This window comes from Varroa jacobsoni, unplaced genomic scaffold, assembly GCF_002532875.2.
Source record: "Varroa jacobsoni isolate VJ856 unplaced genomic scaffold, vjacob_1.0 scaffold_1058, whole genome shotgun sequence".
NCBI classification, from domain to species: Eukaryota; Metazoa; Arthropoda; class Arachnida; order Mesostigmata; family Varroidae; genus Varroa; species Varroa jacobsoni.
Window position 1 is genome coordinate 19554 of NW_019213960.1, and position 25517 is coordinate 45070.

The 25517-nt window shown below is 43.3% G+C and overlaps 2 protein-coding genes across 7 annotated transcripts in view; one reads left to right on the forward strand and one right to left on the reverse strand.

Moving 5' to 3' along the window:
- Positions 1 to 25517, reverse strand: part of RhoGAPp190 (Rho GTPase-activating protein 190) — a 59804-nt gene that overhangs the window by 19393 nt on the left and 14894 nt on the right. For 5 of the 6 annotated variants that reach the window (XM_086970795.1, XM_022843328.2, XM_022843333.2 and 2 more), the window contains exons 2-10: positions 19793 to 20165; positions 15432 to 15621; positions 14283 to 14546; positions 13671 to 13884; positions 12453 to 13448; positions 11811 to 12093; positions 6805 to 6983; positions 5483 to 6324; positions 4641 to 4920 (exon numbers count right to left, since the gene is read on the reverse strand). In XM_086970795.1, the coding sequence (XP_086826921.1) occupies positions 4641 to 4920; positions 5483 to 6324; positions 6805 to 6983; positions 11811 to 12093; positions 12453 to 13448; positions 13671 to 13884; positions 14283 to 14546; positions 15432 to 15621; positions 19793 to 19945 (3401 nt within the window). In that variant the 5' untranslated portion in view covers positions 19946 to 20165. Of the gene's footprint in view, positions 1 to 4640; positions 4921 to 5482; positions 6325 to 6804; positions 6984 to 11810; positions 12094 to 12452; positions 13449 to 13670; positions 13885 to 14282; positions 14547 to 15431; positions 15622 to 19792; positions 20166 to 21878; positions 21964 to 25517 lie in introns of all 6 variants that reach the window. The other variant, XM_022843329.2, reaches the window with a different exon arrangement.
- ICA69 (islet cell autoantigen 1-like protein) lies at positions 8102 to 11525 on the forward strand. Its single transcript, XM_022843334.2, has 4 exons — positions 8102 to 9708; positions 10017 to 10329; positions 10510 to 10808; positions 11087 to 11525. The coding sequence occupies exons 1-4, from the start codon at positions 8848 to 8850 to the stop codon at positions 11252 to 11254; spliced, it is 1641 nt and encodes a 546-aa protein (XP_022699069.1). The 5' UTR covers positions 8102 to 8847; the 3' UTR covers positions 11255 to 11525.

Sequence of the window (25517 nt, forward strand, 5' to 3'; positions counted from 1 at the left end):
CGTATTTGACTAAAATGGCCGTACTGCGTAACAAATACTGCGAGGAGAGCATAATAAGTACAAGTTCATTAAATCAATTGTGAAATAGTCACAGAGACCCCGACTGTTGTCGCTCTCAAGAGCCATTCGGCGCATCCTTGACTGAATTGTTCTTTAATCCTTGGAAGAGCATCATCTCCAGTTTATTTCCTCGGTGCCTTTTCTGTGTTCCGGGTCAGATTGATTAATTAGACGATGATTCCACCGATCAATCGACTCAGTTGTTATTCAGAAAAAAGAGCAACAGGAATAACAAGCGAACCAAGAGAAACTTTTTTTTTATACGTTTATTTTGATGGTAGCAACCATTTACGGACATGACCTCGCCTATGACGATTATTGTCACACAACTTCGGTTATCCTTTCAGTAACTCAGGTGTTTATACTGGCATCATCAAGCAAACAACTGTGTTATATGAGGACCGTAAGCGCACTCTTAGAACACAATGGTACTGGTCAATCGCTCAATTCACGACCATCGCTCGTTGCTTATAGCCTTGTTAGCCGTCATATTCTACAGCGTCCTTTATTCCGCCGTTGATCATGATAGTACGTGGTTGCGCACTGTATTACGTGAACCGGACGGCTATCGCAGAGTTTGTTTATCTCAATTTCACGCATATATCTGCTATATAGCATATCTGTAGCAGATAAATTATAGCAAAAAAAAGTTATAGCATAACTTGCAAGCAGTCTGTTCGTTCCGTACGTCGAACGGCCCATTCATCGTATGGTGTAAGCAGGTTATGCCACAGAGCAAAACGTCACCCAATATAGAAAAAAAATGCATTGATTACCTGCGGTATTCTTAAATCGAGATTTTATGCGACATTGAACCAATATCGGGCGCCTCGTCAAAGGAGAACGTAGCAATGACGGGTCGAGCAGACGTCGCCTCTTGCACAGATTCGGCCCGAATTGACGTTATCGATATTCGAAAGTTCAGGCCAGCCCATTGGCGGGCTAGCGGCTGTGGACTGACGATGTTCGTGACCAGGAATCGTTTCGCGGTCACCCACCCTCCACGTTCGCGTTGTTCATGCCCAAACTAACGCTCTGGTCTAAGTTGCTTGTGACTGCCAGAAGTAGTGTGCACGAGCGTTCCTTCACCGTCTGTACGATACTATCACCTACGATAATAGCTAAAAACGCTGTGATTACGGTCACAGCATACTAGGTTCCCAATGCCTATTACCGTTCCTATAATAGTGAAATAGCGAACCAGCCTCAAGTGCAAGTATACTTTACAGCGGTGAAGACATTTGGAAGGCAATGAATTTATGATTTACCAGTTATTTTTAATGCGGCAGCGGCGGTCTTCGTTGTCGCTAGACGTTAAATCTCCTGGTTGCCGTGCGATGCTTAAATACGTGATAACATGTGTCGTACTTGTCACACATGGACGCACACACGTGCAACGAGATGCATACAAAAGCAAAAAACGTGGGACGTTGATACAATAGAAGAGTGTGCGTTCGCTCGACGTTTACAGGTACATGTGTACAGACGGATTGGTGTATATGCATTAAGCGTCGCAGGACGTAGATTACAAATTGTCAAGAGTGATAAAGTAACAAAAGGAAGAAAACAATCAGTTGTGGTGAAGCCATGAATGGGTCCCTTCGCCAGACGCACCAGCAACGGGCGGGAGCTTGATAACACGTCAATTTACGAAACGTCACAAGCTAGCGAAATATCACTCATATAAATGATGCAGACAGCACCCGGAAATCACAAGCAAGTACAAACGTAAGAAAAAGAACGACTGTCGAACTACGAGTCGTAAGCCTCTCCGAGGACTTCAACAGGCCAATACGTATCACGCATTTCTATAACAGGGGCTGATCGCCCTCGAGTTGCGACAACTCGACTGACTAGATACCTACCTCTAAATGCGCACCTAACTAATTACCAACACAGTATAAACATAAAGAAAACAAAAGTGCACTTTTTTTTTAATATTAAACACTGCCGTTATTAAGTTACTACTAATACGACGTTATCTTGTAGACTGAAGGATTTTATTGGAAATCTATTTACATCACGAGCACAGTAAAAATAACGAAATATTAATAGCAGAAGAAGTGCCAGATTTTCTGCGAGTTATAGCCAACAGCGTTCAAATCGATAGTATATTTAAACGCATATACACACCACGCATATCCACAAACAAAAATCATTGTTGATTATGCTAGTGAACAATATTTTCGTTTCCAATCTCTCCTAGCCAGCGCCTTTAGAGTTTTTCCAGCGGGAGCAGCTTATACCTGCACTTCACTTCTGTTTTTTTCCCACTTGGACAAGTTCACAGACAATCGTTCCAAATCCCGTACGTCAACTGTCGTCGTCACTCGAACTGGAAGCCATTTCGGGTGCGGCATTCCCGACCGCTCCCCATCTCCACTGCAACAGCGCCTACCACTGCGATACTACAGTCACGAAAGTGACAATGATTTATTTCTACTAGCTCTCACAGAAGAGAAAGAAGTACAAACTAGGTATTTTTTTTATCATCACCGAATTTGCACCACACACACACACAGGCCAACCTCATGCATCTCCTTGGAAGCAGTGCGCGTCTTACGCCGTGCACTCTACTCTCGAAACGTGCCTCGAAACAGTATTCACGGTGGATGCAGTCATGGTCACAAACAACGTTTGGCCAACTAAGTTACTAGCGTGGGTGATCGCAACATTGTCGTCAGTCGGAGCATTACAATTAATAACGATACCACGATATTCTGTCCGATATGCGCACGATATACGCTGCTGACCGTACCAGCATCAGTAACAAAATTGATTGCTACAATAAGCGGGATGCTATACTCTCGAACTCGCAGACTCATGGGTTGGTTGGACTTTTGCTCATTCGGGTGTGTGTCTTTTCGTCTGTTCGCGGGTTAATCAGAACGGATAGTTTGGGAGGGAGAATAGCACAGACGTACGATTGAAGCCAATGTTCGTTCCGTCCGTCCGTCCGTCTAGAAGCTAAGTTACCCTGACCTGTCCAACTGACCATCGACGTTCGCCAACTTGCGACCGTTTGTTTGCCGACAATTCCAATGGCGACGCTCTCCTTTCGTCATCAACACTGGCCAGCAGAGGCGAGCAATGAGTGAGCTGAGACGGATATGCTGCTGGGCAGCACCCGTTGCAATAGTAGCTCTGTCGCGTTGATATGGCTGGGAGCGTAGTTATGCGTAGAAACACGGAACAAAGGCGGCTACCGCTCCAGAAGGAGGACGCAATGGCGGTGGCGATACCAGCCGCGATGTCCTTGCGAAAGCGACACAGCTGTGTAACAGCGAAAGCGTCGACGATAGCGATGAACAAGTGGTACCGAATCGAGCGATACGGCAAAAGGGTAAACTACTCAGTCAGAACGGCTGGAGCGAGCAGGCGAGCGGTCAGGCAGACAGTCTGCTGCGAGAAACAAATTCAATTGAACACTGATAGCAATATAGTCTACATTTCGTCTTCTTAATTCTTTTCGTTCGCTACCCCTTGTGATCTCGCCCTTATCTAGGGGTTATGGTTTCGTATGTAGTTCACGTTAAAATCAATCCACACAGAGACTCGCTTCGTCCCGTAATTAATTCAAAACATAGTAAGTGATAGCTACTATTTCGTCTAATAGATTGATGGAGCGAATAAGATAAAAAAGAAAAAAACAACAATAAGCAAGTCTGACGCCGGGTGAGGGCACTGTTTTTGTATATGATATAGCTACCAACAGACACGTAGCCTTATAGGGGTTTGCGATTGTATATTATGCAATAAATTGCCAAAAATTTAAACAAAGTGTCATAGTAGAGTGGTTGGTGTATTCAGTACAATTTGAGCAGTCTCCAACGTTGTTTTTTCATCTGTACCATATTGAACGACACATAACAATAAGGTGCAAATGATATATCCAGGGAGGGTAGAGTTTATATTAAAACATCAGCGTCAGTCACTGCGCGCAACAAGACTTATCCGCCGATTTCACTCAAAAGGGATCTTCAAGTTTGTAGATTGTAAGCTCGATGACTTCAAATTTGATGTCTTTAGCAAAATTCTTATCTTCAATGTCATTGAAATTGGGAAGTCGGTGCTAAAAGGTCAGCAGGTTATGTTACAGCATGCAAACTGGGAATAAAGGAAATTCCCATGGAACGTTTACACTCTCATATATATACCTGTTCTTATTATCCGTTAACTATTACAGACACTAGCGTACCATTTCCCGAGTCCTAAGCTTGGTTTTTACAAAAAGTAATATTTAATATATGCAGCAGTAAGATGCAGGAACGCACGAATTTTATCACTGAATTGGAACTGTACATTTCGCATATACGTTGACGGTCAAACGTTATTAATATGTTGTTTAGTAGAAGTCAATGGATCTATAAAATTAGAGCTAATAGCCAATCTCGTAGGCGCCTTTATTTCCGGAACAATCCTTGAATAATAAATGGATAGTGCGTGAGCTTTATAATTTCAAGTTGCATTTCTTACAATTTCTTTTGCAAGACTCGGGCATTTCGTAAGATTGATTTGTTCTCTGGGGGACATAACGGTTACGTTAATACTATAACAAAATAGGTGCCGCAAAAACTTACCCGACAGCGGGTGTTTGGTTATAGCTCTCGTGTCGCATTGGCGGCGGCGGTACGACGTATCCTCGTAACGGTAAAGTGGCCATTTCGGAAGGATCTCCACCCTGATGTCCGCCATGGGGAGCCCCGTGTGCGTGGCCTTCATGACCTTCAACGTCTTCCTCCTCCTCGGTGTACTCGGATAGCTCCTCTTGACAAGAGCCGTCACACACAGGACTAAAGGCTCGTTCTGTTCCGGCTTTGTATTGATAGACGTCTTTAAAGAACGGCGAGTACGCGGTCGCTGTAATCAAAAAGAGATCGATTAGTCAATGAATGAAAAGCAAGGATGAGTTGAAGTAGGTTCTACAATTGTTTATAGTGAATGCATGTACATATTAGCATTTTATATATATATATACAGCTAAAGAGCAACATAAATGCACCGAGCGACGTGCGAGGCTGCATCTGTCATAATCTGCAGGTCCTTTCGAGGCACGATGAGTTTATTATACATATGATTAATATATAATTGTATATTAGATGTATTGATATGGTAGAATATCTTGAAAATACTTGCTGCCAAGATATAGCAATGAAAAATAGAAGTTCACAGCCGAGATTTCAAATCTTACTGAATCAACGACCTCACACTTTACCATTATCTGAAACAACAACTTATGGCTTGGGAAAAAATTCTACAGAAACTAACATTCTAACAGATGCACGTTAAAGATTCGTCGGCAGGTTTGCCTGGTTGATGATTAATTCACCGTTGGCTCATTTAAATCACAATAAAATTATGAATTAGTGTAAACTACATCAACGTCCTCGTTACTTGATATGGAGTCTTTCTTTCCACTTACTACTTAGCGGTGTATCTGGGGATGCAGCACATAGAAAATGTGCCTGTAATGCATGGGCAACGTCCTCTCCTTCAGCTAACAACGTTTCCCGTGTGGCCGCGTCTTCTGCGGTCGTCGGCGGTAAACCTGCAAGAGCCACTATCTGTATGGGCACATGTGAGATGTTCTTCGAAAACGAAGTCAATGCGGCAAGCGAGTTTGGTCGCTCAAGAGCGTACGCCAATATCACGCCATTTATATGTCCATCAGGAATTTGTGGTCGAACCCGATGATAGCTGGTTGCTTGAATCTGGACAACGATTGTGGTTTTACCGCGGGGGCCTACAGGGCCAACGTATGCCTCAAGCGTCACCGTGTTCGGTAGATTGCTAACCAAACAGCATTGATGAGATAACAAGGGAGAAAGTAGTCGTTCAGCGTCGTAGGGGTCGCCGCACAACATGCAAAGGAGCACCTTGACGTCTGGAGGCGCGGCTCCCGGTTCGCCGAGACCCCGTCCGGGACCGCCTGCCAACTGCATTAGGCCAGAACGTCGTTGAATTCCCTCGATTAATTGCGATACAGATAGAAGTACTGAAGCCCGATCGAACCCATCGGCTACATAATTGACGGCGATGAACGGACATTGTAACGCACGGGCGCGGCTATTTCCTTCGTCGCGTAACTGGCCGAGTTCGACTTCGTCGCCATTTTCGCGACATAAAAGCACTAGAACAATTGGTAGACCGTGGAAAGGCTGCCGTCCGGCCTCTTCGCCGGGCTCCTGCTCAACCAATTCAGCGTCCTGTTCTAAATTCGACAGAAGTGTCTTCTCCAGCGAATCGCGGATGTATTCCAATGAACTGAATAGAATGCAAGAAGAAAATTACCATAGGTTAAGGGCGAGGCATAAGGTGAAGCCGCAAAGCGCAGAACAAAGTCTCCATCAGAAACATGTGCCCTGTAACTATACAGCATAATTAATAATATTCAACTAAATAATTAGAAAAAAATAGTTTGGAGCCAAATAAAGACTTACATGGGCTAGGACAGAAGCATCACTATGCCGATTACGTGTTAACAAGTATGTAATTTTACCTAGCAGAATAGTTGTACACAAAGGCAGACTCGAAAAATAGCACACATTTGTGCATGGAGAGGTCCTGATTCCTTTGAATATGACATGAGATGGGTTTGTCTGCGCCGGTTTCCGAGTCCGCGCCAATACACTAAAGAGCCCTTAAGTGCAGTTGCACATGTCACCATAGCAACTTAACGCTAATGCTGTGGCATGTAAATGTAATATATATGTTTCGACAATTTGAAGGGATTCCGAAGCTTACCTGGAGTCCTCGTAGAGACATATGCAACCATGTGGAATAAAGTCCGGCGTCCGAAACGAATTCTCCGGCTGTGAAACATCCCCGTCGATTAGACGGAGTTCAAGGGCGTAGCGCTGGTCCTTTTCTAGTTCTAGAATGCACCGCCCTGACGCCTCGTCGATACAACTGCAGCACTGATTCTGTAAGCACATGAGATTATAGACTACTTTGGATTTACATGCAATCAGACCATAGATTATATAATACTAGCTGAAATAATGCTAATCTTACGTTCTTTTCAGGTGCTTCCCTTATCATTGAGTGACTCACTAACATCCAAGCATAGCATATATATATATATAGATTTTATAAAATAATTAGTTGAGTGAACGACCTATAATGAGCAGCACAAAAAAACTGGTCTGTGTACTTCTTACAATACAATTAGTTTTTACCGAAGTGCCTAGGACAGTTGAAAAATCAATAAGATGACACAAAATTGTAATGATTAAAGAGACCTGACAATTAAATGTCAAAATGCAATACATGCACGCATGTCGCGTATTGGCTGATTAACCGCTTTCTTGTCGCCGGCATAGAAAGAACACGTGTCTACAAGATGCCATTCAGTGCATGAAATAAAGTCTTCGGCTGACTGCCCAACGACGGTATACTTTTGCCACAGTGATTCGGCTATAGCATGGTTCTTGATTTCTATTTTCAACGGATATCTATATATTTGTTGTAACTCGTAATTTGTCAGAGGAGAATATTTGTTTAGAACAATCTACAACACAAGCTGCTTTACAATTTTTTAAACGCAGATATAGGTGTCACGACCGCAGTTCATACGATTTCCGCTACTCCAACACGAAGACGGGACGCCATAGTGCGGAAATATTCATTAGTGCTTAATATTTAAGCGAAGATTAACCCATAAACATATTATTTTTATTCTACATGTCTACTGCTTTAGAACCGATATGACAATGTAACCATCGTGCGACTTAACAAGTATAGCAATAGCAATGGTTTATTATTTACATGTATGTACCATATGTCCTTTGACATAACAAAAGCCACTCTTTACTCAACTTAGAATTTTCGATAAAATTTTGTCCTACACATCCACTATCTGTTCTGCCTGTACCCTGTTTATTTCGTTACTCTCTCTGATAAAAAGTTGACAACTCCCATACACGCGCCAATCTTTTCGTTACTATAACCTGCTCGAGCCTGTAGATGGCGCTGTTTTCGGTTCGTCGCTCCTTTCGCTCCACAACAGACTTCCCCATCTAGGAGCTAACAAACTAGCTGGCAAACGACTATGGAAACAGCTACTAGCAGAAAACAGACATACAGGCCCTGTAAGCAACGAAGCACTCAGTAACAGACAACATCCTTGAAAGACGCCACTAAATAGGCCAGAAAAAAAAAACAGCTTCGAGAAACTTGGCCACGAAGCACTGCCAGCAATCACAAATATTCCAACCTCTTATTGTCAATTAGAAGCTAACAGCTGACCGTTTAAGTATCGCCGAACGATGTCAACACATGTTTAACGTTGAGGTAGGCGTCGCTCTTACGACCTTGGGTGCAGTCTTTTTTCGGCTCGACACATTCAGTGGTTCAATACCGCGTTTGTTAGGTAACAGGAATTCCACAAAGCAACATCACAACGGCCCAGCAGTTAGAGAGGATCCGCCGATGGTCGAAGATAAACCGAGCCAGCAGCACAAGAACCACGGTAGGTTAGGATACGATCGGCGACAGGCCATGCCAGGGTGCAGCCAGGCACAGCCATGCTAGTGTGGAAAAGTAGTTCTAGTTGTTATTGTAGACGCGACTTGTAGCGAAAACCGTGAAAACTCTAGGACAGCTAAAATCACCAGTACGACGAAGCAGGAAGCGAACTGTGTGCCAATAGTAATCGGATATTATACAAAATATCGGAGACGACCAGACTGCCGCAATCAAGTTAGTAAAAATGGAGTAATTTGTTTTATTGCGACAGTGACTCGCGTATTTTTCGCTGAATAGCAAAAAATAACTAAAATTCGTATCATGGATAGTGCAAATTTCAATTACTACGGTCGGGACATGCAGGATTCCGTGTCCCGTCTCCAGAAAAAGTATTGGTCTACGAAACAGATTCTAATAAAGAAATTTGGCAAAAAAGAAGACGATAATCTGGTAGCGTCCGATGCTGATCTCGACGCGAAACTCGAGTTATTTTCAGCAATCTACAACTCATGTGTGGCACTCGAACGAATACTTGAAAATTACCAGGACCGTCTCTCGATTCTCAGCCAGGAGGAAAATGCCATGGGTAGGTTTCTCAAGGACTGCGGCAAGCAGGATAAGACTCGTGCCGGCAAAATGATGACGGCAACCGGCAAGTCGCTAGCCTTCACCGCTCAGCAGAGACTCACCCTGCGAAATCCTCTGATACGGCTGTATCAAGAGGTAGAGACGTACCTCATTCGGGCGATAGCCGATACCGAGGCAACTGTTAATAAAATGGAGAAATCTCGCACCGATTATCGAGGTGCGCTGCTTTGGATGAAAGAAGTGTCGCAGAAGCTTGACCCAGACACGTACCGGCAACTAGAAAAGTTTCGCAAAGTACAAGGTCACGTCAAAAAGACAAAACTTGGTTTCGAAAAGTTGAAAGTAGACACCTTGCAGAAAGTCGACCTGTTATCCGCTTCGAGGTGTAACATGTTTTCGCATGCGCTTGCAGCTTATCAGCAGGCTCTTTTGGCTTTTTGGGATAAAACTGCGCAGGCATTGGCCGAAGTGTCGGAAGCTTTTAAGGGCTATCAGTACTATGAGTTCACGGTGGTGAAGGAGTTGGCTGAACCAAGTAAAAAACTCGCTGAAGAGAGTGGTAACATCGGTGAACCAGACTCACCTTCGAAAAAGGTGCGTTGTCGTTACAGCTGTAGTTAAATGCACTTCTTGATAGGCAATAGCCGCAGTCGACGCGGCTACTAGTTATTATCGGAGTTTAAAATACTATAGCGAAAACCTGTAATCGGTTGCAGCTTGCTTAATTATTGTGATGATTTTCAGTTTGTATCATTTACTTATAAACGAAAGGGATCATTGATTCTACTACACATAGATATACCTAATTACATTTAGGAAAATGGGGAAACCTCAAGCACAAGTCGACACCTCATACAGTCTTTACAGATATAACGGTCTTTGTCGCATCGATTTCATTATAGGCACGTGAAGACGGCGACAGAGATCGAGCTTTGTTCTACAATCCTGAGTGGAAAGACTCCCCGGAGCACACGGCTCAAAAGGCAAGTCTGTGGCAGGTGAAAGATGGCCAAGTTATCTTGGAAAAAACCGATGACGCCACAGAGAAAAACGGCCCAACGAAGGCCTGCGACAACAAGGAAGTAGGATTACAACAGCCTGCACTGATTGATAATGATGAGCCGCTCCTTTTGTTTGATAATGACGATGCCACAGATCTGGGCTCGATGCTCGACGAGATCTTTCGTTCTAATAGCGCGCAGAGCGCCCTACAAGGTAGGAATTGAGCGACGAGCAGAATCTGTATACAAAATAGTGGCGCTACATTACCTGATTTAGAATGGAAAAATTCTGAGAGTAAAATATAATTTCGAAAACGCAGTTGACGAATGATATCTAGGCGTATGGCGTATGTATACTGAAGCTCGCTTTCCCCTATATCTGGCTTTGCTGCAGGGAGTTTTGCCAAGGAATGGGAGAGCACATTTGGACAAGTTCAAACACAAAAGGATTCGTCAGCGACCGCAGAAACTGATCTCCTCGGAGGGGCGTTCCAAGATGTAGCTTTGATCGAGGGCCCGCAGGCTGCCAAAGACGAGAGCCGATTAATTCTGCCGTCGCAGTTGCTCAATCAGCAACTAGCCGGACTCAATGCCTTTGGCGAGATGGCGAACAATGCCACATTTGGCGCGATGCTGAGACCCGCCCAAACAGCACAGCCGGTGTGCCATTCCAGCATCTTCAGTTTTTCGCAGGTTAAGAACATTCCGTCTGACTTACATATCATTTGGCCGCGAGTGGTCAATGCTTGAATGCATTTTGTTGGGTTATAGGAGAATGAAGAAATAAAATCCGATTGTTGTACACAGCATTTTACTTTTAGCAAAACGGGAAGCAAAGAAGAGAAAAGAAGCTAGTTTTTAGAATTAATCTTCTACTCATAGTTCGTTATGAAGAAAGTGCGAGATGTTATGATAACCACATTGCCTTGCAAAAATTCATTTGTATTTTGATGTATGTCGCCCTTGATCAGGACAATGGCGCATCAACCTCGGGAGGAGCTGGCACCGCCGAGAGAAAACAACTTCCCGGACACAAAACGGACCCATCAGCATGGCTGGGATTATTTGCCGACTTAGACCCAATCTCGAACCCGGACGCTATCGGCGCCAAAAAGCCACAAGAGGAGCGTAACTGCTAAGTGAGCATGCAAAATTCGTATTGCACTGTTTTTATGAAGATTCACGCGACCGTGCAATCTGTTGGCGCTCGCACAGAATTGCTCCGAAGATTCGCCATTGCATCGGAGGGGAAGTACTTCTAGTTGAAGCAGTACACTCTACTTTAATTCAAATATGTACCGTAAAATTAGATACGATATATTATTATATTCCCTACGTGACAACTAATACCGAACTAATAATGACCGAACTGCTAATAAAAGAAAATTACGCTTGCAATGTTCATCTGAATGGGAAGTATGTGTTACATTTGTGTCTAGTCTATATATATAACACACACGTAAGCGTTTCTATGATGAAGTCGATAGGTATAAAGTATGAACGATAAGTTGACCAGCTAAAACTAATCTTCTGTAAGTTGATCAGCGGAGACTAATCTAAAGTTGATAAGCTGGGACTATATATCCAACTTTATACGGTCCAGTGAAATGAAAAAGTGCTGTAAAACTAGGAAGCCAGCAGCAAAGTCTTGATAGAAGGAATGGTTAGTTTCTCAAATCTGTATTTAAAACTAACCTTGAAAAAGTGACTAAAGCTGTGCAATAGGGATTTTGTGGCAAATAATACGACGTTGAGTTTCTGCTCGCCTGTTTCAGAGTGGGCAAGCGCCCACGCGGAACTGCGGGCCCAGGATCGCGGTCTGGGAGCACGCTGCAGAACTCGACCTATCAACCGGTCCATACAGTGAGTTACAGGACCAGCCGGACAGGTAGCTCGAACAGGTCCGTGGCCAATAAAGCCTAAGTGTCGTAATAAAATCAGCATACGCTCCTGGTCCAGCCGCTCCAACGTCTTATACCTAAAAAACAAAATAAAAAGCAATAAGCCACAACTAGTAGAGCAGTTATTAACTAAACTCACTGATCCTAGCCAATTACGTAATCCAGTGACAAGCTTAATGTGGTCCATGTAAACTGACTACCGAAGCCAAGTGACTAAGCAAATTCCTACTACTGTTTTTGACGCTGCAAAATGTTCATGGAAACTTTACATCAGCCCCTCTAATCCATCCCATGAGGACAAGTGTTTAAAAATAGATTTATGCACGCTTCTAAAAAATTAAATCCTGGTTAACTGCAGTCTATCTATTATACAAGGCTCAGTATTAGATGCTCAATTTATGTTTTGCCTATTTCGACAAAATCGATAAAAGCCTACCTGATGTCCTCTTGTAGACCCTGAGTGATGTTTTGTATGTCGTCCTGGCCAATGACGCAACCATTGCCGAGGTTAGCAAAGCCGTAAAAAAGATCTGCCCTCTCAACAAGCAGTTCCTTGAAATGTTTCTTGGCACGCTCAGTGATTTCTTGTTGATGCTCGTCGTAGATGTCCTGGATATCTTTTTCGGGTAGATCTTCGTAACAATCTCGACCCATAAACAGCACACGTACCTCGGAGAGGGCTTTTCCAGGCGTCACAAAGCCCGTTTCCTCGAGCAGTTTTTTAAATGCTCTCCTCTGGTCATTGCGCCGATCTTCGCTTTCTAGCGATTGCCGATGCTGAAGATAGCATTGCTCAGCGTCTTCACTGTCGAGTAACTGGAACGGGACGCGGTCTTCATCGCATAGGCCGTCCTCGTTTTGGTCATCCCCCAGGATCAGCTCCTCCCAAGACTCATCCGGCCTGTCGATGAAGTACTGATCAAAGTCTGGGTGACTGCGCAGCTGCTCCTTTACGTCGACCCATTCGGTATCCTTGATGGCGTCGAGGTCGGGTAGCAAGTCGAGCAGAATGTCTGGCAGAACCCTGAGATAGGCTTGGACGCGACTATCTATGTACTGCTCTTTAAGGCGTTTCGTGTGTTGGACAAACGTCCGCTTTGCTGCGTCCTTGCCGTAAATTTCCACGTAGCGCTTGAATTCGGGACAGTGTTGTACACGCTTCGCGGCGGTCACCCAGAGGGTGCGGTAGTCGTTCACTTGGGCGCGAATTAGTGCCCCGTACGCTTCGGCAGCAAAGTCGCACATTTCCTGACGGCATTTCAACGCTTCCTGGTACGACATCACTTTAAGTTTACCTGGTCGAGCCTTATCCACCAAGTGTGCTAAGACCATGAACGCTGTATCGACGTTGACCGCATTGTGAGCAGAGGTTTCCACCAGAGGGATGTTAGCCGATTTGAATTCTTTACGGGATAACAGGCGATCCAACTCTCTAAAATACGATGACGATCAAGAGATAATAACAGAGCACGTATAAACACATTGCAGATGTACCGAATTGGGAATAAACATTAGCGTAACATGTTGGTTATGGGACCGTGTTGTTCCTTTCAATATTATCTTTTGAATATAATTGAGACAGGAACAGACGTTGGCTGATATATGTACTAACACTTCTATATTTTATAAAATACTTGACACGTTTACATTTTACCTCTGCATGGCGTCATCTGCTTCGTCGCATTTCGTAGCAGCTAACACAATAGGCTTCTTCGTTTTGATAAGTTGACTGAGGCATGTGGCCGTATATTCGACCACGCGTTCGACACTGCGTCCTGGAACGTCGCTGACGTCGAACACACACACGAACCCGTCGACGCTCAGGCGGCCGTCTGGCATCAGACATTGCTCATACTCTTTTTCGATGCCTAAGGAAAATTGAACAGCGATAGTCGAATAGATTGTATTATTTGGAAAATCTTGAAACTGGAAAAGCTCTGAAGAGTGAAGATGCCAGTTTTTAGGTTGTGGCAGAGCAAGCAAGTGCATGGCATAGTTTATACCGGAGCATAAGTATACCAGAGTAGATGTTAGTGGAAAAAAACGCCACAAATAGAAAATACTGTTCGGCTATTTTCCAGGAGAGAACACTACGAAAAAGTAGGCGCTAATATGACAGGATCAAAACAGTTATTTCAATTGAATATATTAATAGAGAAGTGATAACATGCAGATAGGATGTTAAGGAGCGACCGCCGTTTTTGTCTGTGTGCCTCTCTATATTTTGTCAAGCAAAAGCAAGTACTTAGCACTAGGAATAACTTACCCAGTTGATTTTTACATATATACATAAGTTTCTCGGCAGAGGTAAGTTTCGTGGAGGCGCAACGCTTAACGTAGGGGTCGGTTTTTCCGCTTTTGAACGGCTGGAAGCTCGAGTCGTCGATGAACTCGGTTTGTTCAACGATGTGAAACGTGGTTTGTACTCCGGCTACTCCTGGGGGTAACGGCGGTAGACCGGCACTGCCCCCGCCCAAGACACCCCCGGGCCCACTAGACAGTGTGCTCATGCCCAGTTCCTGGTTCATCTCTAAAATGGGTGGATTAACATAAATGAATCAATCACCCATGCCACACTTGCTATTCAGATGACATTAATTTTGAGTTTGCGGCTTGAGGACGAAGGTTAGATTGAAATTGCTACGTTCACTTAATTTACAATGTCATCCTTTACGTTCCCGTTTAGCGTCCACAAAGAAGATCTGAGCCAACATCCTCAAGAAGATAATTTATGAATAGTGAAATTAATGTCTCGAGTTGTATACCCGAAGCTGATCTATAACTACGTCGAGTCGCTGACCTTCAATACCACACAAATGCATTTATTTTAAGATCTGATCCCAAGAGTGTTGCAAGTTTAAGATGCAGATATGTTCGTACGATTACGGCGGCCACACCGTACTGACTACTAACTATGATTGTATGGCGGTGTTTGTTTGCCTACTAAACTTCGGGACACGTAATAATCCATGTTGGAATTCAGGTGCAGGCGCACATTGTTTCACGCCGGCAGGAGTCAGCCGTCTGAGGTGATACCAAACGGCTTAAGTACCGGACATACCATACAGAACACTGATTGGTACTGTCACACGGCATTTTCATTGAATTATGGTATGTACGCTTGCTAAGGAATATAAGTTGATCATTCAGTAGATTCCAGGTAACATTCACAACAATTTAACATAACAAGCTACGGCATATAGTTGCGTCGGTTAGGCTAAACACAAACAAATTTACCTAATAAAGGCTGGTTATACAATTGCTCAAGAACTGAGCACAGTTCACAAGCGAAACGTTACTTGTATCGAAGCATATTCATATCAGGCCGTGTTTGTTGACGAAAATAAATAGCATTTTGACTGTAAGTAAAGCCAAACGCTAGAGTAATGACGATAAGATTAGTTGCTAGTAGTACCTGAAAATATATCGGGTGATGTCCCTTTAGTGACATGACCCCAATAGAGGAAATGGTCATTGTTTACGACCCGACCACCGAAGTCCGTCTGTGATAAAACAGAGATATGGTCCGTGTAATAGTCATCTTCACCCGGACGCACAAAACGATTGCAGAGGCATGATTTTCCCGAGCCCATGCAACCCTTTTCCTGGAATAGCAGCAGTGATAATTGCAGTAAAAGTGAATATGTTAACTTACATTCACTTTGCCCCTGGCAAATTGGAAACAGAATACCACACCATCTCCCAGTAGTGTCAAATTTAATAAATGTCTATTATGTTATTACTGTTTGGCAATATAAAATAGTAATATAAATGCAACATAATAGAAATATAAAAAGTACTAGCATATTATTAATCAAAATGCGGCATAGCTTTCCGGCGCTTATCTAATTAGAAGCATACGTTGCTCTACAACTTAACTGAAGCTATCAAGTTGCACAAGTTACTGCGCATGGTAACATTATAGCTACTGTACGACTACATAGCTATATTGTCCCTGCATAATACATGCAAAAAAACATTCTCTCTGCCAAGCTTACCTTTAATTTACCCTTTTATTGCAAAATGTCCATACTACAACCTTTTATAATACTTGAACAGATTTTAGACGATTTCATCGCCTCCTTAAAACAACGGTTTCCTGTTTTTAATAGTTGTAACATAATACGTTGATTGAGTCTTGATTAATATTCCAATAGTGGTCAGCTGGCACCCAGACTCTCAAAGGGCTAACGATAAGATAAACAGCTAGACCGAACAGAAAGCTCGAGCCCCGAAAAATGCAAATCGTTGAAGACGCACCATAGCGCTGCTAAAATGCTTACGAATAGAATCGCTGTGTCTGGCCGGCAGTGAACTGCTTGCTATCAGATAGAAAAAATCCAATGTCGCTCACACTAGGACGTGACACATATAGACACATATATAAACCTATCCATATGGAACCATTAAGGCCTGGGTGACGCTGGCCGCGTTGCCATGGCGCTGTTTCTCTTTATCTTTGGTCAATATTGAAATGCATCTATTCTACCCACATATCAGACTATATCGGTTGATTTTCCAAGGTGTTTATTTATCGCTCGTTGTGCAGTACCTAGTGCATCGAATTTTTTTACACTCGGACAATCCAGGCTAGTAGAAGATGTCGTTGGCGTCACTTTGAAATGCATGCTGGACTAGATGATCTTAAGGAATAAATAACTCCTAACAAAAGAAGACATGCATACGCGACCTTTTTCTTTTCATTAAGTGGAACTCGTACAGCTAGTTTTGTAATAAAAAAAAAATATATGATCTTTGTTGCTTCTCAACTTTCATTCAAAAATGAGTCAGATTTTATGTACTTAACTGCATGGGCTCCTGTTCAGTCTCTAGTTGCAAGCGAATCGGACAGCTTTTTCTCGAAAAAAAATAGTGGCTTTAGAGGGAAAAGAAGGAAAATATGCAAATCCTATTCCCCCTTCGGGTTATATCAGTGTCTATATATATATGTAACCAGTGGATTGCTTGAATATTCCGCAAGAATCTGTTTAAGCATGTATACCGAAAGACTTTGATGAAGACGGCAAATTCTGTGTGCAACAGAACGGGTCACCTACGCACGACCATTATGACGAAAAATTGTACCATCTTGATGAGAATCGTCTAGAATACCCTGCCGTTTCCTTGACCAGCCTACGCCAGCAAACCGCAATTAATCAAAAATCAGCATCAACACCCAAATGAAATGTTCTTTGAGGTGCAATAGTTAAAACGCGGAAAAGTTTAAATAACTGCAGTCAAGGTTTGTACATTTCATGAAACTGAAACTTAAATATAAATTACATAACAAAACCTGATAATATAATCTAAAGCTCGAATAATTTAAACTTTTCAACACACATACATATGTGTGTGTATGTACAATATATAGTAAGTAATAGGTAAGGTAGTAAAATATATTGTACTACAATACTTCAAGATCAAGCAAGTGTAGCAGCAATGTTCTGACAGATCGCACCGCTCCTACCCATATTTTCGCTTTGGACTTGAATTACTGGCTTGGTATTGGTCACAAACAAAACAGGTTCCAGCCCCGTTACATTTAACGTATTTGTCCGCAAACTTATATATTATTTAGATATAGTTGTCTTCGTGTACGTTGAGACTTTTGAAAGCGGCCTCGTAATATCACGTACACTATTACGTAAGGACATACATACGAATTTCTCTTCGGCTTGATGCTGAATCGACAACAAACGCATAGTAGTGCTCCGCCCGAAGCAGTCGTATAGGCAGGCCATTTCTTCTTCGCCTTCTCGCAAACTGGGTTGGCCTGCGCCTCTGGCGGCCATGAGTCACCGTCAGCGCTGCTGTCGCTCCTGGCAGTGGCAGCATACACTAATAATCATGGCGATAGCACTCACTGCAGTAACAGAAGTGGCAACGGAAGCATAATTCGCTCTGTTGCGTCTTCGAGACCACCAAACAGCTAACCGATAAAACACAGACAACAAACCGATGAGTGTATAGAGTAACATAACTACGTTACGGAGAAAGCGCGCAGCTTACACTCATCCATAACGTATTCTCTGGCGATGTTACCCAGACAAAATGTGATGGCGCTATATATACATACTGGCGAGGTAGACCCATCGAAACCTTGGAAATCCATTGAAATATCTAATAAGGAAAGAATCCGGAAAGATGCATTACTGCTGGTTGGTTTTCGAATTTCGGTTGACTCCCTTTTGTGAATCGAACACCGCGGCCTGAAGCATTTAGACGGTCTTAGCAAATATAGCAGCTGGCAAGCACGTGTTCCTACGTTACCGTTTCTCTATATTCTTCTATAATATAAAAATCGATTATATCATACTGTGCTAATGACCAACTTCCGCTAGCCGAAGTCTCTTTTCGATCCGAAGATGCTGTATTTCTGACTCTCGATGGCTACGTCGCCGACCTATCAGATAGATGCGCCGGACCCCGCTCCATGCCGGAGTGCAAGGCACCAGCTCAACAGCAAGATCAAAGTCGGACGTAAACTCATCATGATCAGCACTATCACCGTGTGAAAGTTAGTGGCGCTCAGCCTACTATCGTTGGGTCCGAAAAATCGATATACCCCTATACCCCTACCATTGCTGATGGCGGCGAAAACAACAGTGGCGCCGGCGGCGGCTGTGGAAGCCGTAGAGACCGCTATCGATTCAGCCAAAAGCCTTCGAACTTTGGTACTTTTTCTTTTCGTTTTCAGTGCCATTGCCACTTCGTCGATGCCGGCAAAAAACCAAAGGGATCGTACCATCTACTCACTAAGCACAACATCGCAGAGACAGACATCCAGTTATAGAAAGATGCTTAAACGAAACGTTCATCGTAACCGAGTAGTTCTTAAAACAGACCCGTTAAAGAGGAACGCTGGTATTACGTCGACGATATTCAAATGTATGCAGATATCCATGTACGTTCCTATGTAAACATACATACATACATACATACATTTATACTATCATTATCTCCCTAGGTAACGTGTAGATGTAAAGCTCTGAAAGTGGACGTTTATATTAAACTTAGAAATATCGTTGAACAGGAAAAGCGTGAACGAACTGTCTATACATCATACGTCCATAGAATGTTCCAGTTTGCACTGGTTTGCCATTAGGAGTTGCAAGGGTTGGTAACGCTGGTTCCTGGTACTTGTTTGGCCTTCTTCCCTATTTCTTACTAGACTTTTGAGAAAATCTTGAAATAGTATTCATTCAAATTAAGGAATGTTGATATGTTATGCCACGAACCGATGAGCCACCAGTTCGATGAGCGTCCCCTCGTCTAAGCCGCTTTATATCATGTTTGTTTTGTAGGGGGTGGTAATCAAAACCAGTTGCTAATGTGTGTATTGGCTTGTTGTCGTTCTTTTCCGGTAAGGTTGATAAGAGAGTGCATGAACATGCAAAAGAGACTACAGGCGCAAGCAACAGCTTCTTAGGGGCTCTCATCAATGAGGCTAAACATTCAATCGGCCGCGTATTACTCAGAGCATCACACAGATATCTGGCCGTGTTTAACCGTTCCTCTCGTCGTTCGAAGAATAGGATGTCTAACAAACTAAACCACTTAGCCTTGCCGCTTGTACTAGATCCAATAAATAAAACAACATGTTTACAGGTATCTATGTATGTGGGTATAAAAAATACGTATAGGAAGCCTTGGTTTCGTCACAACGTCAACACATCATACGACCTCAGTTTGAGATATAATCAACAACATGATTGAAGTCGGTTTTGCTTATAGAACAAGAGCAGAAGGAACAAAACATTCCCTACGGGCACGAACCTTTTCGGTGCCAGAAAGGCCAATGACTGCAACCGTAATCGTGCGCTTTTCAACGACAGAGTTGGATTCCGGGCCACCAGTTGAGTGGTACGATCCGCCGCGACGCCCCGTCGTCGACGCTGAGATCTTCTTCAAGGTCGTGGTCACCGACATCCTGACAGAGTCCTCTTGACACGCCTGATGTTTGTTTCGCAGCCACCAATAGTTGCTGCTGCAGCAGCTTCGACGGCGTTGCTGGGGGTGTCCTGAAAGCAACACCTCCTCCACGTAGACGTTCTCTTTGGCCCACGATTACGTCTGTTGCCCCGTGCTGATTACGTCTGCTTCGCACTCCGAGCTCCGGAGGCTTGCGTTATGATCGTATACTGGCCATCTGAAAATGAAAAGAACAGGACAGCCAAACTATTAGGAACAAGTTAAGTACAGCATGACTGTACACACCTATCAAAACGATTTTTAGGTTTGCATGTTAGTACTCCGAAAGATATCTCACTAAGAAAGTGTTATGGATCGATCATATAACGTATATGGCAATAGTGTAAGGAAAATAGCGTAGCATTTATAAACTTACAACTTAATCAGGATATAAGAAAGGGCGTTTTTGACTGGATGCGTTGTCGTTGAGTTCTACTTTACCGAGCTGGCAGCTTAACCAATTTGGCTACGAAAACAGAGATTGCTCTTGAGTCCCCGTAGATGGCTTTCTCTATTTAGCGAAATAGTGGAGAATTTATGCGTCGTTGGGGAAAATCAGACTTCGATATAAGTGTCTCGAAACTTATCAGGTTCTGCAAGTTTAAACCAATTTCCGTTCCCACGACCCAGTTACGCATGCATACTATACGCAGACATTATGTGTCTAGCATTGAAAGTGTAGCAGTTTTTATCTCCTCTAAATGTACGCCAAACATGTCAACGACGTCTTTCGCCTAAACTATACTAACTTGTTTAACTTCAAATTTGAGATTGTAGAGCTCAACTTGATTCAGAGTGATAAGCCATTATCAAAGAGCTTAGGTGAAGTCTTAATACAATCGAAGTAAGCGCTTTTTCATTACAAATGTTTCAATGTATGTCCGTACGAGCAGACTCATTGACAAAAATCTCAAGAGTTGTTCATAAGGAGACCCAAGAGCAAATCGCCGTACAGAGACGATGACAGCTCCGATTGATAAGTCTGAAAATATCGTAACCATGGGAGCCAATATAGCCAGCCTTCTAAATCAATTCCCAACGATTTAAACTAGAAACAACTAATTAAAATTGCATTGACTTTCTATTCATGAGACAGATGTTCAATGAATGCGACTCTATTTACAAGCAACTGCTCTAGATATTTGTCGTTAGTTTTACATATATACAATGAGCCGTACCAAGTAAAATACAGGGTAAAATAGTGCTCGAACTTGCAACACTGCTGAAAGGCAATTGGCCCCGAGGGGCAGCGTTCGGTATATTTTTTTTACACGCCGTACTATAACATTGACACGTACAGACGTGCATATACATACACACAGACATTCGAAAAAGGTCGTGAAAAATCTTGTGTTGGTTACCATGCCTATGCACACTAATGAAATTCGACACAACAAATAGCTAAGGAAGGAGACGGCAGAAAGGGCCAGACTATAGTAATGTTTCGTATCCCTAATTGTTCGGACGCCCGCTTCGTCCGCGTGCACTCTTATGGATTCAGTTGGATTTGAGGTTCCAACATGGCTAAGCTGTAGGAAATAGCCAAAATCCCACCGAGTTTAAATCCAGAGTCGGTGGTGTTAAATATTTTACTGGAAGTTGCCAGGTAATAATTTGACTGAAAAAACACTGTTTTATGGGCGCTATATGAACACGACAGTGGAGAAACGTTCTCGCGGTAGCTCAGCGAGGCTCTATTCATTGCTTGTTCGAGTAGCGATCAACTCGCTGGCGAAAATCTGCACGTTATCGCTACAAATGGACGAAAATCGAGGGCAATCTTGGACTAGTTATTTCATGTACTATTTAGTTATATTTGTGGCTGCTAGTAAACCCTAAAAAAGAAAGCTTATTTCCCGATTAAACGAACTACCCGACATTACACACTTACCAGCTCAAATGCTCAGGATCATCGTCAGAAACCAGGCTGTTGATAAGCGTCCAGTGTCTTTTTGATTCCGCCCGTTTCTGTATTACTGTATCAGTAGCAAAGAAAAACAGATTCGAAGACAGTTGGTGCATTTTGCTTCAGCTGTTGGATACATCACTGATTTTGTTTCAGCAAAGATCTATTAAATTAGGTAGAAGACTATCGAATGTATTAGTTCGCTATTTACCCACCTACCTTCTGCCTTCTGTCTGCACATCAGCCAGCTATAGCAGGCAATTGATTGCCAGACATTATTTATTGCTCCGGGTTAGCTATTGGCCAACGCCACATCGGCCGTGCACATTCAGCCAGCCTCAGTTAGTATTCTTTACGAGTATAAACAATAGAGGAATCTCTGCTCGAACTTACACAACCCAGTGAGTCCAAGCGACTGGGAAACCGGATCGCAGCTTAGAGTTCTGGCACAAGCATGCAGAAACGGCTCCGACACACTTCTCGACTCGGGACACGTCACAGTTGTCAGCCACTAGCTCAGCTTCCCACTCTGTTCGAAAAAAGGGACGGACTCTTTCACCAAGTCACAGAGACACTATCGTTCATTTTATATAGAAATCGACAATTATACAAACATACCGTAACAATTTCTTACTGAAGCCCGTATTAGAAAACCTAGTCGGCTGCTTGGGTGTGTTAACGACTCTGCTATATAATACATACTGTGGAATGAGCAACTTGCGGCGCTGTCGTAATTAACTGCGGCAGAATATCGGTACGTGTTCTTCGCAGGGTCTACAAAAGCCGTTTGATGCACATGGTAATTCGCATGTGCAAATCCTCCGCCCGAGTACGACCTATTAGGTAAATACCCTCGACCCTTCTCCGCTACATAACTCGGAAGCAGCAAAACAACCGTCTGAGGCATCTACGATTATATCGGCAAAACTCATGCCAGAAGTCACTCACTGAGAAAACCCACTGAAATAGCAGCTTCGTGTGTAACCTGTCTACTTGACAAAGAGTTATTCTTCCAACAGCGTTCTGACAACATTAACTATCTGGCTCGAAACTTATATTCAGTCATTATTTTCTTAAGCCTCGACATTTTAACGGTTTTTTCGCTGTACTATATCAGCCTCATTCGTGTACCCTTGTTTTCTGAAGTCTCAAGCGAGAAGCGATAGTAGAACAAAGAGGCACTTTACGATAACATACAATGCGATCTATTTGCAAACTTCTGGTTGTTTTTTTTTCGTCCAGCAACTATTACTGCTTTCCGCTGTAAGCTACAAGTTAGCGCCAGGGAACGAGACGCTTTGATGGCGCTAGACGCCGCCGTTTGATCTAACAATTTCTTCAGCAGTATCTCTTTGCGAATCGAGTAGATTTCGAAACTGACGGCTGAGGGTTTCTATTGTTTATTTGAGGAACGAGTTCGATAGATTAGCCATGATCTGTTTGACAAAGGCAGTCGTCGTTAAGTCACAATAGATAACCGAATTCCAATGCGAAACAACCCGACTTGTCTTATCACAGGCAAGATGGATACATAATGCTTTACTACTGCCGTTTCTCCGATGTTATTCAGTTCAAAAACTATCAGTCATATCCGGTGTTCATAATACACCTGATGTGTATATATATATAGATAAATTTTGTTGTCAATGGATCAACCGTTTTTCTAAATACATTGCTTTAAAATGCTTTAAAGCCTAGTTTTTATCAGCGCACCACACCATATAAAACCGTACTGATGCAAAAAAAAAAGTCATAACTACGTTTTAATAAAAATTTGGACAACTATAGAATGCTAATAACATTATTATTATTACCCAGTGGTCACAGAAAAGCAAATATGGGCAAGAGTGCTAATTGGAGTAATGATCGTCATCTCTTTATTGATCAATATCGGAACAATGACAGCTAGAGCGCCATGGGTAGCAACAATAACAACAACAGCAGCAGCAGCAGCAGCTATCAACATCGTCATGCATGTGATCCTTCTTACTACTGTTGAAAAAGGTGGTTCTACGAAAAGGTCAATAGAAAGCTGAGTCCCCGGAGCACGACCTGAGGCCATGCCCACCGTTTCCGTCCCTCGCGCGTCGAGTGAGACACGGCCATCAATGTAAGATACTGCGCACCATCTACGCGATGGTAGGGCGTATGGGGAGGGATATTCCAACTACCAGCCAGATTGATCTGGTCTTTTCGTGATCCACACACCGAATCCGAGTCTCATAGATCCCCAGTTGTATGCCTTACACCCCTTTCATCGTATGCCAGGTCTACGCACGGGAGTCAGCGTACAACTGGTCTTCGTTCCATCGTGTTTTCCTCACCTATACACGAGCCGTGTACGCGTAAGGGGCTGCGCAATTCTACTGTGTAGGAGCCAGACGGATATAGAGAGGCCTCAAAGCCTTTGCCAACCTCAGCTACGAGCAGATGGCCTTTTTTTTGGCCCATAGAATTATTCGACCACCATTCGACTTTTCGCCGGGATCATCGTTGGTGGAGTCCGCCGTCAGGCGAACAATCATTCCTACGCTTCATCCAAGGTTCCCATGACCAAACGGCGAAGATGATGATAATGATCGAAACGGTTTAGCCTGCTTCAGCGACGTTATTCCACCAGCGTTAGCGGTTGGGCAGCAGTCAGGCAACAAAAGTACTATAAGCGAACAGTACTATAGGAAATCGTGCAAAAGCCCTCCGGCGGTTTCCATGGTCCCTAACCTTGTCTTGTCACTCCCACTGCCTCTTATAGTCATCGTACCCCACCAGCGCTGCTATTAACGCTTTCTCCTGTTCCCGTTGTTATTCATACTGCAGTTTTAATAATATAATAATGCGTACACAAGTGTGACAGGGTGCTTGCAAAAGAGAGTCTGCGGGGTTTTTCACTTACGATCAGTAGGCATTTATCTGTCTAGATATTTTTATGGAATTATTTTCTATTTTTATTAGTATTCTCTAGCTGAAAAACCTTCGCCCCGTCGATTTCTCAACGCAGGAAACGAGTTCATAACGTCTGAAAAAAAATGAGCCGAATTTGTATCGACAAAACGAAATGGTCAGACATTCCGAATACGAGGAAACAATCCAACCATATGTTACCACCGAAAAACATCGGTAGCTTTCCTTCCGAACCAACACAAGATTGAACCGCTAGAAATGGTCGCAGTTATAGTAAACTCCGAACAAAGGCTAGCGCGCTCCAGTGGCGGCTTCACGGGCCACGTGAGAAGTTCCAGATGTTGATGAACTGCGTTAAAACAAATGAACCAATAAACAACAATTCTAGTAGTAAAAAGAAGCAACAGCAGCAATATAAAAGAAGGTATCGCGCTTAAGCGTCTTACGAGAGCGACCGTGGATCGCCCAATATGGTTAGGCGCACCTTGGAAGCTGCATTTGGAGTGCTGTGAAACAACGGATCGTAGATTTATATGGCATATAGAGCTATTACAATCTCCCTAGTCCATAACGGGTCGGTTGCAGTCTACATACGATCGGTTTCTTTTTTTTTCAGTCGCTAGTTTTGAAAAGGTTGCCGGCCCGTATAGCTTTTAGGGTCTATATAGAGTTGCTAAGAAAAAGTGCAAGTAACCAGATTTGTTTTGGCGTAGCTTCGAGCCG

Coding starts and splice junctions, on each gene's coding strand:
- ICA69 (XM_022843334.2), top strand. CDS start 8,848: ATGGATAGTGCAAATTTCAATTACTACGGTCGGGACATGCAGGATTCC. Junction 10,330..10,509: donor CGCGCAGAGCGCCCTACAAG/GTAGGAATTGAG, acceptor GCTTTGCTGCAG/GGAGTTTTGCCAAGGAATGG. Junction 10,809..11,086: donor GCATCTTCAGTTTTTCGCAG/GTTAAGAACATT, acceptor GCCCTTGATCAG/GACAATGGCGCATCAACCTC.